Source organism: Lithobates pipiens, unplaced genomic scaffold (assembly GCF_037356315.1).
Source record: "Lithobates pipiens isolate NorthernLeopardFrog02 unplaced genomic scaffold, aLitPip1_a1.2 Scaffold_18, whole genome shotgun sequence".
Classification (NCBI taxonomy): domain Eukaryota; kingdom Metazoa; phylum Chordata; class Amphibia; order Anura; family Ranidae; genus Lithobates; species Lithobates pipiens.
In genome coordinates this window covers 656,998,250-657,012,122 of record NW_027507758.1, presented here as the reverse complement: position 1 = coordinate 657,012,122, position 13,873 = coordinate 656,998,250, and the positions used below count along the sequence as shown (strand labels likewise).

General features: G+C 50.6%; 1 protein-coding gene across 1 annotated transcript in view; it reads right to left on the bottom strand.

The window, feature by feature from the left end:
• Positions 1-637: 637 nt before the first annotated feature.
• The window catches only part of LOC143989351 (photoreceptor cilium actin regulator-like), a 37,191-nt gene continuing 23,955 nt past the window's right edge, over positions 638-13,873 (bottom strand). The window contains exon 2 of the mRNA XM_077489449.1: positions 638-4,939. Coding sequence (XP_077345575.1) covers positions 4,816-4,939 — 124 coding nt within the window. The 3' untranslated portion in view covers positions 638-4,815. The remainder of the gene's footprint in view (positions 4,940-13,873) is intronic.

Sequence of the window (13,873 nt, the reverse complement as noted above, 5' to 3'; positions counted from 1 at the left end):
GATCTTCTCTAAATCCTGAAGGTTTCTTGGCAACTCGAAGTTTCAGCTCCTCCATACATTTTCTATAGGATTAAGGTCTGGAGACTGGCCGGGCCAGTCCATGATTTTCATGTACTTCTTCTTGATCAACTACTTTGTTGCCTTGGCGGTATGTTTTTGGGTCATTATCATGCTGGAAGACCCATCCATGGCCCATCTTCAGTGTTCTGGATGAGGGAAGAAGGTTCTCATCCAAGATCTTACAATACACATTGGCCTGAGGAGGGGGACCTGTACATGTGTCTTCCTGAGGAGGGGGACCTGTACATGTGTCTTCCCGAGGAGGAGGACCTGTACATGTGTCTTCCTGAGGAGGGGGACCTGTACATGTGTCTTCCTGAGGAGGAGGACCTGTACATGTGTCTTCCTGTTCCTGAGGAGGGGGACCTGTACATGTGTCTTCCTGAGGAGGGGGACCTGTACATGTGTCTTCCTGTTCCTGAGGAGGGGGACCTGTACATGTGTCTTCCTGAGGAGGGGGACCTGTACATGTGTCTTCCTGAGGAGGGGGACCTGTACATGTGTCTTCCCGAGGAGGAGGACCTGTACATGTGTCTTCCTGAGGAGGGGGACCTGTACATGTGTCTTCCTGAGGAGGAGGACCTGTACATGTGTCTTCCTGAGGAGGGGGACCTGTCCATGTGTCTTCCTGAGAAGGGGGACCTGTACATGTGTCTTCCTGAGGAGGAGGACCTGTACATGTGTCTTCCTGAGGAGGAGGACCTGTACATGTTTCTTCCTGTTCCTGAGGAGGGGGACCTGTACATGTGTCTTCCTGAGGAGGGGGACCTGTACATGTGTCTTCCTGAGGAGGGGGATCTGCACATGTGTCTTCCTGAGGAGGACCTGTACATGTGTCTTCCTGAGGAGGGGGACCTGTACACGTGTCTTCCTGAGGAGAGGGACCTGTACATGTGTCTTCCTGAGGAGGGGGATCTGTACACGTGTCTTCCTGTTCCTGAGGAGGGGGACCTGCACATGTGTCTTCCTGAGGAGGTGGACCTGTACACGTGTCTTCCTGAGGAGGGGGACCTGTACATGTGTCTTCCTGAGGTGGGGGACCTGTACACGTGTCTTCCTGAGGAGGGGGGCCTATACACGTGTCTTCCTAAGGAGGGGGACTCGCCGTGTTTGGAGGAAAAAAAATGGCTCAAAAAGAAGCACATGAAGGTCATGGAGGACTAGCCAGTCTCCAGACCTTAATCCTATAGAGAATTTATGGAGGAGCGGAAACTTCCAGTTGCCAAGAGACCTTCAGGATTTAGAGAAGATCTGTAGAGAAGAGAGGAGAAAATCCCTCCTGAGATGAGTGCGAACCTCATCACCACCTACAAGAAACGTCTGACCTCTGTGATCACCAACAAGGGTTTCTCCACCAACTACTAAGGGGATCAAATACTTATTTTACTCACTGAACTCCATTTATAACATTTGTATTGTGTGATTTCTCTGGAGTTTTGGTTGATCTTCTGTCTCCATCATATAAAATACAATTATAGACCCTTCATTTCTATGTAAGGGGGCAAAACTCGCACAATCCTCGGGGGAGGCGATCGTTATTCCCCCCCAGTGTAGATGCGATGTCTGTGCAGTGCGATTTGAGACATTGATCTGTATGGCTCGCATCACACCGCATCGCGCACAAAATAGGTGCAGGAACTTTTTTTTTCCCCCGCGCTGGAATTGGATCACACGTGTGCGACCATTAATGCGACCCAATTCCAGTGCGGTGATAAAAATAAGGGTCCTGCACCCTTTTTGCGCGGATGCGATGCGATTCAATCCATATATATATATCTGATTCTGAGAATCGCATTTCATTTTGCGGACCATTTCGGGGGGAATTGATAACTAAACATTTACACCCGCCGTGGTCCACAAGAACGCAGTGCGAATACAATGGAAGTCGCGCGGGATTCGCTGCGTTTCCCGCACCTCATATATGTGAACCAAGCCTTAAAGAAGCCGATTTGCGTCCTCTGACCTTTTGTATCTGAAGCTAAAATATATATATATTTTTTTGTAGACCGGGGAAGGTTTAGCTCCCCTGTCATGTTTTTATTGCTATAGATTCACTCTTTGTGTCTCGGTGACTATAAACAGGACAGGAAGTGATAGGAAATTCAACATTTTTATGGTTGTAACTAAAAAGAAAGTGAAGGGAAGTCTCCTAATGGGGACATCTTCTCCAGTGTCAGGTAAGAAGGAATTTCCGATCATTTGGAGAGATTTTCTCTCATTTCCTGTAGCTTCTCAGGGACAGGAAGTGAAAGGAATCCCCCCCCCCCCCCCAATGGAAGGGGTCCTCATCTTTCTCTGGTCTCCCCTAAACTGAAGACAACGAGAAGTTTTGGCCTTATATACACTGTAACTAAAGTTGGGAAGACGGTCGCAATTTTACGGTTCAGAAAATATCATCCCGCACCCTACGTACCAATTCCCCAACTTCTGTTTAAATATTAAAAAAAAAAAAATACAAAAAGAAAAAAAAGATCAATATTTGGAAAATCGATGTGTATATTTTGGCAAAAAAATAAATAAAAAAAATTCCCCCGACATCTTTATAACTCGATAGAACTGGAAACAATGACGCTGGACGCTACAAACATCAAGTCTATGAAGGGAAGGCTCCCTAATAAAGCACTTGAACAATGGAGACACCTCATTCTCAGGCTGCCCCAGAATTGGATTTGAAGGATTGGTCCACCCCAATGGGATAGGTCAGTTTTGGGCAGGCGTTAGCGGGGCGCAGTCCTGAGCTCCTCCCACCCGCTGGGGCTTCATTCCCAGTGTCTTCGGACACACTGATATCAGTATAAGAAGCCATTAGGGTCTCCCCATAAACAAAGTATCTGATGGGACCAGGGGCGGACTGACCATTGGGCCACTCGGGCACTGCCCGAGGGCCCCGTGCCACTAGGGGGCCCCATCAAGGTTGGCAGCCTCAGTAAAACCAGGGACAGTATGTAAAAATCTGTGTTTTTTTTTTTACATCTGTCTCTGAAGTGTCCCTCACCGACATCCTTTTGGTCTAAAAATCCTGAGATTATAGCTGCCCCGCCTCTCCAGTACCTTCTCAGCCAATAGAAACATGTCTGTGCATACTGTGTTTGTGTGTGTTTGTGTATACTGTGTGGCCCCATAATGTCTGATTGCCTGGGGGCCCCATGAGTTGTCAGTCCGCCCCTGGATGGGACACTCCATAAAAAAACTGATAAGGAAAGCTGAATTCCAGGTAACACACAGATGGGACGTGTTTTACCTACCAAAACGATTCAATACATTGTATGCAGCTTGTGATTCAGGCACCCCTGGCACACAGCTTAGCCAGGTGGTCTGAAATCTCCACTGCAGCAGCAAGCACTACAGCAGGGCCAGGACACACCCCCGTTTGGTAATTGGACAATGAAGGAGCAGAAGGAGACTGATGAGGTCACTCCTCTGGGCACTCTTCCTGTCTGCCTGTAGGTTCTGTAAGCAGCTGCAGAGACTGATGATTGGCTGATAGTACTGGTGCCCCCTCTCCAGATCACAGGAGGATGATACCAAAGTACTACCCCCAGCTGCATTTAAATGTTTCAATAAATAACCTCCTTGTATTGAATTGTTATGTAAGTGTCCTTTCTCCCTTTATATTGTAAAGAGCTACACAAGCTGTGGGTGTGATACAAATCCTGTATAATACATCATTGCACTGTTATTATATATGGAGAAGAGAATCAAGTGACCTGAAGGCACAGAACCACCCAGAAACCCCATTTGGTTGCTCCCATAAAACTCAGGCTTGGTATAGTGGGAACCAGAGGGGGTTTGTTGCCCGGATTCAGCAATCTAGCGTTTAGTGACAGTTTTATGGAGTAAACAATGACAGTGTCACCGAAGATCTTGTCCCACCACACACAGCTCCGAAGGGGCATCAATGAAGGTCTTGTCCCACCACACACAGCTCCGAAGGGGCATCACTGAAGGTCTTGTCCCACCACACACAGCTCCGAAGGGGCATCAATGAAGGTCTTGTCCCACCACACACAGCTCCGAAGGGGCATCACTGAAGGTCTTGTCCCCCCACACACAGCTCCGAAGGGGCATCACTGAAGGCCTTGTCCCACCACACACAGCTCCGAAGGGGCATCACTGAAGGCCTTGTCCCACCACACACAGCTCCGAAGGGGCATCAATGAAGGTCTTGTCCCACCACACACAGCTCCGAAGGGGCATCAATGAAGGCCTTGTCCCACCACACACAGCTTGGAAGGGGCATCACCGAAGGCCTTGTCCCACCACACACAGCTCCGAAGGGGCATCACTTAAGGTCTTGTCCCACCACACACAGCTCCGAAGGGGCATCACTGAAGGCCTTGTCCCACCACACACAGCTCCGAAGGGGCATCACTTAAGGTCTTGTCCCACCACACACAGCTCCGAAGGGGCATCACTTAAGGTCTTGTCCCACCACACACAGCTCCGAAGGGGCATCACTGAAGGCCTTGTCCCACCACACACAGCTCCGAAGGGGCATCACTGAAGGCCTTGTCCCACCACACACAGCTCCGAAGGGGCATCACTGAAGGCCTTGTCCCACCACACACAGCTCCGAAGGGGCATCACTGAAGGCCTTGTCCCACCACACACAGCTTGGAAGGGGCATCACTGAAGGCCTTGTCCCACCACACACAGCTCCGAAGGGGCATCACTTAAGGTCTTGTCCCACCACACACAGCTTGGAAGGGGCATCACTGAAGGCCTTGTCCCACCACACACAGCTCCGGAGGGGCATCACTGAAGGCCTTGTCCCACCACACACAGCTTGGAAGAGGTAGAATTCAGGCTGGAAGTTTTGGGATCCGTTAAGCCCGGACTGGTCGGTGATTGGCCGTCTTTCCACGCAGCTTCGTCGGGCCTGGAATGAGAAAAGAGGATTATGGAGACACTAATGAGAAACGACTTTATTGTGTTAAGCACTCAGCGCTAATCGCATTACTAGACATGTACTGGGACACGCTAATCTGCTGGAGGCTAAATTTACTGCAACAGCTTTTTTCTTCTCCGAGCAAAACATTCCTTTGTAAGCACCGCAACAACATCCATTCATTAAAACTATACATATAAGATAACTATATATACTGTATATATATATATATATATATATATATATGCCTGGCTGCTGAGTTCTGTAAATTGTTTCTTTAACTCAGAAGTCGGATCTGTGAATCTCACCTCGCCCTCACCCCTATCCATCACTTAGGCCTTATATCACAATAGGCCAATAGTACTGAAGTACGCATGCAAGAGTGGGCGGGTCCATTCTCTGACTGCAGATCCAAAGTCACTATTTGCATAACTGATCTCCTCAGATTTTTGAACCCTTAAAACATTTTAAAACATATCTCAAGGTATGTGAAGATTCCTCTTTAGTCATGCAAGCTGCTTTGTACTTGGAAGCTAGGAACATTATGTTATGAATCTGCAGATTCCTCCCTCCCTCCTTCCCTTCTTTCTTCCTTCCTTCCTTCCTTCCTTCCTTCCCTTCTTCCTTCCTTCTTCCCTCCTTCCCTTCTTCTTTCCTTCCTTCCCTTCTTCCTTCCTTCCTTCCTTCCTTCCTTCCCTTCTTCCTTCCTTCTTCCCTTCTTCCTTCCTTCTTCCCTCCTTCCCTTCTTCCTTCCTTCCTTCCTTCCTTCCTTCCCTTCTTCCTTCCCTTCTTCTTTCCTTCCTTCCCTTCTTCCTTCCTTCTTCCCTCCTTCCCTTCTTTCTTCCTTCCTTCCTTCCCTTCTTCCTTCCTTCTTCCCTACTTCCCTTCTTCTTTCCTTCCTTCCCTTCTTCCTTCCTTCTTCCCTTCTTTCTTCCTTCTTTCCTTCCTTCCCTTCTTCCTTCCTTCTTCCCTCCTTCCCTTCTTCTTTCCTTCCTTCCCTTCTTCCTTCCTTCTTCCCTCCTTCCCTTCTTCCTTCCTTCCTTCCTTCCTTCCTTCCTTCCTTCCCTCCTTCCTTCCTTCTTCCCTCCTTCCCTTCTTCCTTCCCTTCTTCCTTCCTTCCTTCCTTCCTTTCTTCCTTCCTTCCTTCCTTCCTTCCTTCCTTCCTTCCCTCCTTCCTTCCTTCTTCCCTCCTTCTTCCTTCCTCCCTTCCCTCCTTCCCTTCTTCTTTCCTCCCTTCCTTCCCTCCTTCTTGCTTCCTCTCTTCCTTCCTTCCCTTCTTTCTTCCTTCTTCCCTCCCTTCCTTCCTTCCTTTCCTCCTTCTTTTCTCCTTCCTTCCTTTCATCCTTCCTTCCTCTCTTCCCTCTCCTTCCTTTCCTCCTTCCTTCTTTCCTCATTCCTTCCTTTCCTCCTTCCTTCCTCCCTCCCCTTCTTCCTTCCTTCCTTCCCTTCTTTCATACCTTCCTTTATTCTTCCTTTCCACATTTGCCCCTATCCATAGTAGGGTCGTTATCCTGCTGACCTACCTTCTCTGGGGGTAAATAAGGAGAGCTCTGGATATTGCCCCAGAATGCCCTCCTCGTGGATTATATCTGGCTGTCTCTGGTTATCAGTGGCGTCTAACCAGCACCACCCCCTGGGGGAGAGGGACGGACAAAGGCCTCCTTACCTTAAGAGGCAGATATGAGCAAATATTTTGTAGGGCCCCCGGGGTTTAATCTGGGAGCCCCTCACCGAATTCCTTGTCAGGAGTGGCTACTGTGGATAGTTGTTAGAGATCCATTGATTTCTCCCTAAGTTTGGCCTTGTTGTACCTTTCACTTCTGCCGGGCACTTGGTGGCATTAGATGTGAGAAGGTCATTTCAGGGTCAAGTTATGGGTATATGGGATATCTCAACCAATGGGCCGCGGGGGTTTCCTTGAATCTCTTGGCCTGCTGGGAGAACCTATATATTTGGGTGGAGTCAGGTGATCTGTGTTCTGTGCCACCCAGACTGCTGCCTGGGTAGACATGTGTCGTGTTGCCCCGGGATGCTAGGCCGGAGTTTGGGCCTATCCTGGGGGCATCTGGCTGTCTGAGGGCCTATCCAGAATTAAGGGTTGGGATTGGGGCTTGCAGTCCAACAGGAAGTGACGGTTCTGCCGGCCGGAGAACCTGTTGTGGTTGGAGGTAGAGGGGAAGCTGTCACCACAACGGGACCAACCACCATATTACCGGGGACCACAATGAGTAACTGAAGCAAGTACCGGAGCCGTATTCTCACCGAACGGGCACGGTGGAGAATCGGGGGACTTCAGGCGGTGATCAAGTCAGGAACCCAACCAGCGGAGGTGAGGCTTGCAGAGCAGCCTTGTGTGTCCGGCCAGGGACCGAGCAGGCCAGTGGGGTGAAGCTTGAAAGGTATCTGGAGTGCCAAGCCAGGGACCCAACCAGGGAAGCGGGGGTGATGCTGGAGGGAGATACCAGCCTTGAGGGGCTCCCGGGATTCAGAGTCAGTGAATCAGAGAGTCCAATGAGAGACCGGGAGCTCAAGGGGCTGAAGAGCTGCAAGTGGACATTGTAGTGAAGCGCAGAGAACTGTTGAAGTTTGTGTTAGGAACTGTTGCCATAGGAGACGGCAAACCTGCATGTGCAGAAGTGGCACCTTACTGGGGCCTTTCCCTGTATGGATGTCCTCCTATTAAAGTGGTTGTAAACCCTTACAAACCACTTTGACCTACAGGTAAGCCTAGATAAAGGCTTACCTGTAGGTCCAAGCAATATCTCCTAAACCTATATGGTTTAGGAGATATTTGCCCGAAAACGGGCACCGCTGTCTACTGTCACTGAGCGCGGCATTTCCAAGAATGGAGCTGCCGCGCGTGTCGACTCCCGTGCGCATGCGCGGGAGTGACGTCATCACGGCTTCGCCGAATGACAGCGGCGGAGCTGCGAGACGCCACCAGCAAGATGGATGCGTCGGACTACAGGGGACAGCGGCGACTTCACTGGCTCCTGTGTCAGGTAAGTGACACATAATGGGCTACTATGTGATGCGATGCGATGCGATGCACAGTAGTCCATTATGCTTTACCTTTGCAGGGAATGAAAGAGGAAGTAACACTCATCAGGGTTTACTTCCTCTTTAAAGTCTCGGAGTCTGCCAATTGAAATTGTTTTGGGCCCTTTACACAGCTTTAGGCCTGCCCCTCCCCCCCAGCCTGGCCACCAACATTCCCCAGGGCCTGCCCACGGCCATGCCACCGAATATGCACTCCGTCCCCCTCACACCTGTATATATGTGAGCCCCCCTCTTCACACCTTTTACGCACCCAGCTCCCTTCCCCAATTCTGTATATATGTCAACCCCCTCACATCTGTATATATGTTGGCTTCCCACCCTCACTCCTGTATATATGTCAGCCCCCCCTCACACCCGTATACATGTCAGGCCCCCCTCACACCTGTATATATGTCAGCCCCCCCTCACACCCGTATACATGTCAGGCCCCCCTCACACCTGTATATATGTCAGCCCCCCCTCACATCCGTATACATGTCAGGCCCCCCTCACACCCGTATACATGTCAGGCCCCCCTCACACCTGTATATATGTCAGCCCCCCCTCACACCCGTATACATGTCAGGCCCCCCTCACACCCGTATACATGTCAGGCCCCCCTCACACCTGTATATATGTCAGCCCCCCCTCACACCCGTATACATGTCAGGCCCCCCTCACACCCGTATACATGTCAGGCCCCCCTCACACCTGTATATATGTCAGCCCCCCCTCACACCCGTATACATGTCAGCCCCCCCTCACACCTGTATATATGTCAGCCCCCCCTCACACCCGTATACATGTCAGGCCCCCCTCACACCTGTATATATGTCAGCCCCCCCTCACACCCGTATACATGTCAGGCCCCCCTCACACCCGTATACATGTCAGGCCCCCCTCACACCTGTATATATGTCAGCCCCCCCTCACACCCGTATACATGTCAGGCCCCCCTCACACCTGTATATATGTCAGCCCCCCCTCACACCCGTATACATGTCAGGCCCCCCTCACACCCGTATACATGTCAGGCCCCCCTCACACCTGTGTACATGTTGGGCCCCCTCACCTATATACATGCCAGCCCCTCCTGTATACATGTCAGGCCCCCTCCTCACCTGTATACATGTGAGCCCCCCAACTGGGTTCCCCTCCACCTGCTCCTGCCAGGGCCCCTCCAGATGATCGGGCCCCTTACAGTTGTATCGGCTGTACCCCCCTGATGGCTGCCCTGCTCACAACCCACCACATATTGAAGGATGTCGGCTGTCTTTGGCCATGAAGGTTCTCATTAGACCGGAAGAGGTCAGAGATTCTGCTGCAATGAATTCGCTATTGTCACACAAGAGGGTGGGCTCCGTGTTCTGCGCCCCCCGAAGCCAGTTACAGCCTCAGGCTCCAATCACTTGCTTAAAAAAAAAAACAAAAAAAAAAAAACATTGAAATTCATGCGTCCCGCACCCGGCATGGAGATTAGGGGCCGGGCACATGGATTAGGGGGGTGGCACCCCCGCACCCCGTATGGACGGGACGCCACTGCTGGTCATGTTGGGTGAAGCCAGCTATCACCTGCATCTGACCCTCAGGATGATTTTTAATTCCCCACTGTTACCTTAGTTCAGACGTTCCATCCCAAAAGTATTGGGACGCCTGCCTTTACACACACATGACCTTTAATGACCCCCCCCCCAGTCTTAGTCCGGAGGGTACAATATTGAGTTGGCCCTTTGCAGCTATAACAGCTTCACCTCATCTGGGAAGGCCATCCACAAGGTTTAGGAGGGTGTCTATGGGAATGTTTGACCATTCTTCCAGAAGAGCATTTGTAAGGTCAGACACTGATGTTGGAGGAGAAGGCCTGGCTCGCAGTCTCCACTCTAATTCATCGCAAAGGTGTTCTATCGGGTTGAGGTCAGGACTCTGTGCAGATCAGTCAAGTTCATACACCCCAAACTCGCTCATCCATGTCTTTATGGACCTTGCTCTGTGCACTGGCCAAAAATATCATCAATCGCAGCCAGTGTGCCCAAACACTGCCACTGTGCCAAACGCTGCCACTGTGCCCTCAAGCACTAACACTGTGCCCAAATGCTGCCACTGTACCGTCAAACGCTGACACTGTGCCCAAATACTGCCACTATGCCCATCAAATTCTGCCACTGTGCCCAAACGCTGCCACTGTGCCCATAAAACGCTGCCACTGTGTCCAAACACTGCCACTATGCCCATCAAATTCTGCCACTGTGCCCAAACGCTGCCACTGTGCCCATAAAATGCTGCCACTGTGCCCAAACACTGCCACTATGTCCATCAAATTCTGCCACTGTGCCCAAATGCTGCCACTGTGCCCTCAAACACTGTCACTGTACCCTCAAATTCTGTCACTGTGCCATCAGTTGGCGCCACTGTGCCAAATTAAAATTAAAATTAAATGCTGCCAATGTGCCATCAAATGCCAGTGTTCCCATCATATGCTGCCAGTGTGCCCATTAAATGCCCCCAGTGTGACCCGCCACCCGCTTGCCATCTGCCCAGCACTTACCCTGTCTTGGTGGGGCAGGCGGGTGATGGTGATGAGCTGGGCCCTTTGTGCGTCTCCTGCCGTCCTCATCTCCCAGCCTCTCCTCCTGATAGGCGCCTGTCATTTCAGCCAATCAGGTGACAGGTAACAGACCCGAGCACCTGATTGGTGGAGATGCAGTTTAATGTTAGGAAAGAGAATATTCATTCCATTTCCTTACACAGCTGAGTGACCTGCGACTGCCCAGCATGGAGCTCGCAGGTCACTTTTTTTGACGCCCATTAGAGTCTCTGGCTCCAATCAGGTGCTTCAAAAACACACCTCAATCCCCTCCCCCCCCACTGTAATTCAGGCTCCTGAATAGGGGGAGGCAGCCAAGAATCTATTAGTGATAGAGGGGTGAGCAGAAGAGAGGGGGTGGTGCCCGTGTGCCCTTAATAGACGCACCGCCACTGTTCTCCCTTCTTGTCAGCACACGGAACTGATTGGCTGCTTGTGCTGCTTCTTCCTCTCACCCTCCAGCTCTGCTGTACAGGGACTGCAGGTCACATTCAGGGACTTGCCCGGCTTGTATTTATGAATCTATGTAGCGATGTATTAATGATCGGAGAGCTGCAACAATTTGCTTCTTTTGTATGAGATTTCGTTTTCCTTGTCACCTGGGGAGCAGACCGATTAGAATTAGCGCCGTGCGTCTCTCCCCCAAACCCGGGAAATAAATCCTATGAAGGACGTCAGTGATTGGTGTGACTTCCACACATGACCGATGATGAGAAGTATTTCTTATGAAGAATGACGGGGGGTGAATCCCGGAGGAGAGAGGAGGAGCGGCCTGCTCTCCGGCAGAGAAGACGATCGATCTTCCATCACAAGTTTGAACAAGCGGCATTAGAGAGGGGCGCGGTGCGCGGCGCCAACCCTCATTTATATGCAGATACAACGCCAGCTTTCCTCCCCGAACATTCCGCGTTTTTCATCAAAAAAGAACAAATAAACATTTACCAGGAGGGGCGAGAAAACGCCCAACGCCAAAAACACGAATCTTCTGAAGAGAAGACAATAATCCTGATGGGAGCGCTACAATGTAACATTGTTATTCCTCCGAACCAGTACTGGGCAACTGGAAAATAATACAGACCCTGATTTGTGGCCCCTGACCCATCGGAGGGGGGGGGGGGCACAATAGCAAAATATTTTCATGCACTGAGGTGCCTCAGCACCCAACAAATGCCAGTCTTGCGGCATCCCTTGCAGATTACATTGCATATAACTTATGATGGGCTACAAGAAAATGGCCGCAGTTGTACTCTCATGCACATCTACTAAAAAAAATGGCCGCCATATTGTTTTAATTGTAGGACTTCAAGAAAATGCCCGCTCACCAGCACATAACATTAACGTCTTCAGGTCCGCGCTATATCCGAATGACGGCTACAGCGAGAATCTACTTTGCCGGGAGTACATCAATAGACGTCCTCCCGCGCCCGAGCGGCCTGTGCGCCCTCCGCAGGGGTCACTCGCTGCGCGCTCTATGATCAGCGGGTTTATGGCACGATCCCAACCCTTACCATGTGATCATCTGTCAGCCAATGACAGCTGATCATGTGATGTAAACAGAAGATCGGTAATCGGCTATTTTTTCTCCTCGCGCTGATAGAGAAAAAAAAAAAAAGCGATCGCCGTCGGCTCTCAGAGGGACATCTGTCCCGATCAAGGGGACCTGCCACCAGCTCATCTATGCCCACCTATGCCACCTGCCAGTGCCACCTACGAGTGTACATCAGTGCTACCTACCAGTGCCACTCATCAGTGCCCACAGTGCCACCAATCTGTGCCTAATCAACAGTGTTGCCCATCAGTGTCACCTACCAGTGCCCATCGGTCCCACCTACCAGTGCCCATCAGTGCCACCTATCAGTGCCCATCAGTGCTATCTATCAGTGGTACCTATCAGTAACACCTACCAGTGGCCATCAGTGTCACCTACCAGTGCCCATCGGTGCCACCTACCAGTGCCCATCAGTGCCACCCATCAGGGCCCATCAGTGCCATCTTATCAGTGGTCATCACCACTGCCTTATCTGTCCCCATCAGTGCAGCCTATCAGTGCCATCTATCAGTGGTACCTATCAGTAACACCTACCAGTGGCCATCAGTGTCACCTACCAGTGCCCATCAGTGCCACCCATCAGGGCCCATCAGTGCCATCTTATCAGTGGCCATCACTACCGCCTTATTTGTCCCCATCAGTGCAGCATATCAGTGTCCACCTGTGTCATCTATCAGTGGTACCTATTAGTAACACCTACCAGTGCCCATCATTACTGCCCTATCATTGCCCATCAGTGCCGCCTAATCAACACATATCAGTGAAGGAGAAAAATTACCCGTTTGCTAAATTTTACAACAGACTATGAAACATGATTTTTATTTTTTTCCAAATTTTCCATCTTTTTTCGTTTTTGTTTGGCAAAAAATAAAAATGCCAGCTTGTATGACCGCGTAATTGTCATTCAAAGTGTGACAGCGCTGAAAGCTGAGGATTGGTCTGGGCAGGAAGGGGGGTTTAAGGACACCTCCAGGGCTCATATGTGTTCCCTGATGAAGTCGCGTGATCGTGGCGATACGCGTCGGAATAGATGGGCACCGGAAGGGACGCCAGGCCGCGAGCTCGCTGCTCGTTCACGTTTTACCTTATTTTCTCTGTAAAAGAATAAATACTCGTCTTCTATACTTCACTGTTGGGGTCCCCCGTTCTCTTCTCCTCTTTCCTCCATCCCCTGCTGTGCTCACCTGAGAGGATCTCCAATACTTCCATATAAAGGTCTTCGGGGACCACATCGGAATATTTATACTTATGGGATATCCGTCACTTATTATTCATCACTGCAGATTTGTTATGCATTGTTTTTAGTGTATGAATTGAATTATTATTTCTGAATTACTTTTAGTGTTTGTGATCTTGTACAGCACTGTATATCAACTGCTAAAGTACTTCACCAGTGCCCAGCAATGCAGCCTCACCAGTGCCCATGTATTCAGCCTCACCAGTGTCCATGTATGCAACCTCACCTATGCAGCCTCACCAGTGCCCATCTATGCAGTCTGACCAGTGCCCAGCAATGCAGTCTGACCAGTGCCCACCTATACAGCCTCACCAGTGCCCACCTATACAGCCTCACCAGTGCCCATGTATGCAACCTCACCAATGCAGCCTCACCAGTGCCCATCTATGCAGTCTGACCAGTGCCCAGCAATGCAGTCTGACCAGTGCCCACCTATACAGCCTCATCAATGCCCATCTATGCAGCCTCACCAGTGCCCAGCAATGCAGTCTGACCAGTGCCCACCTATACAGCCTC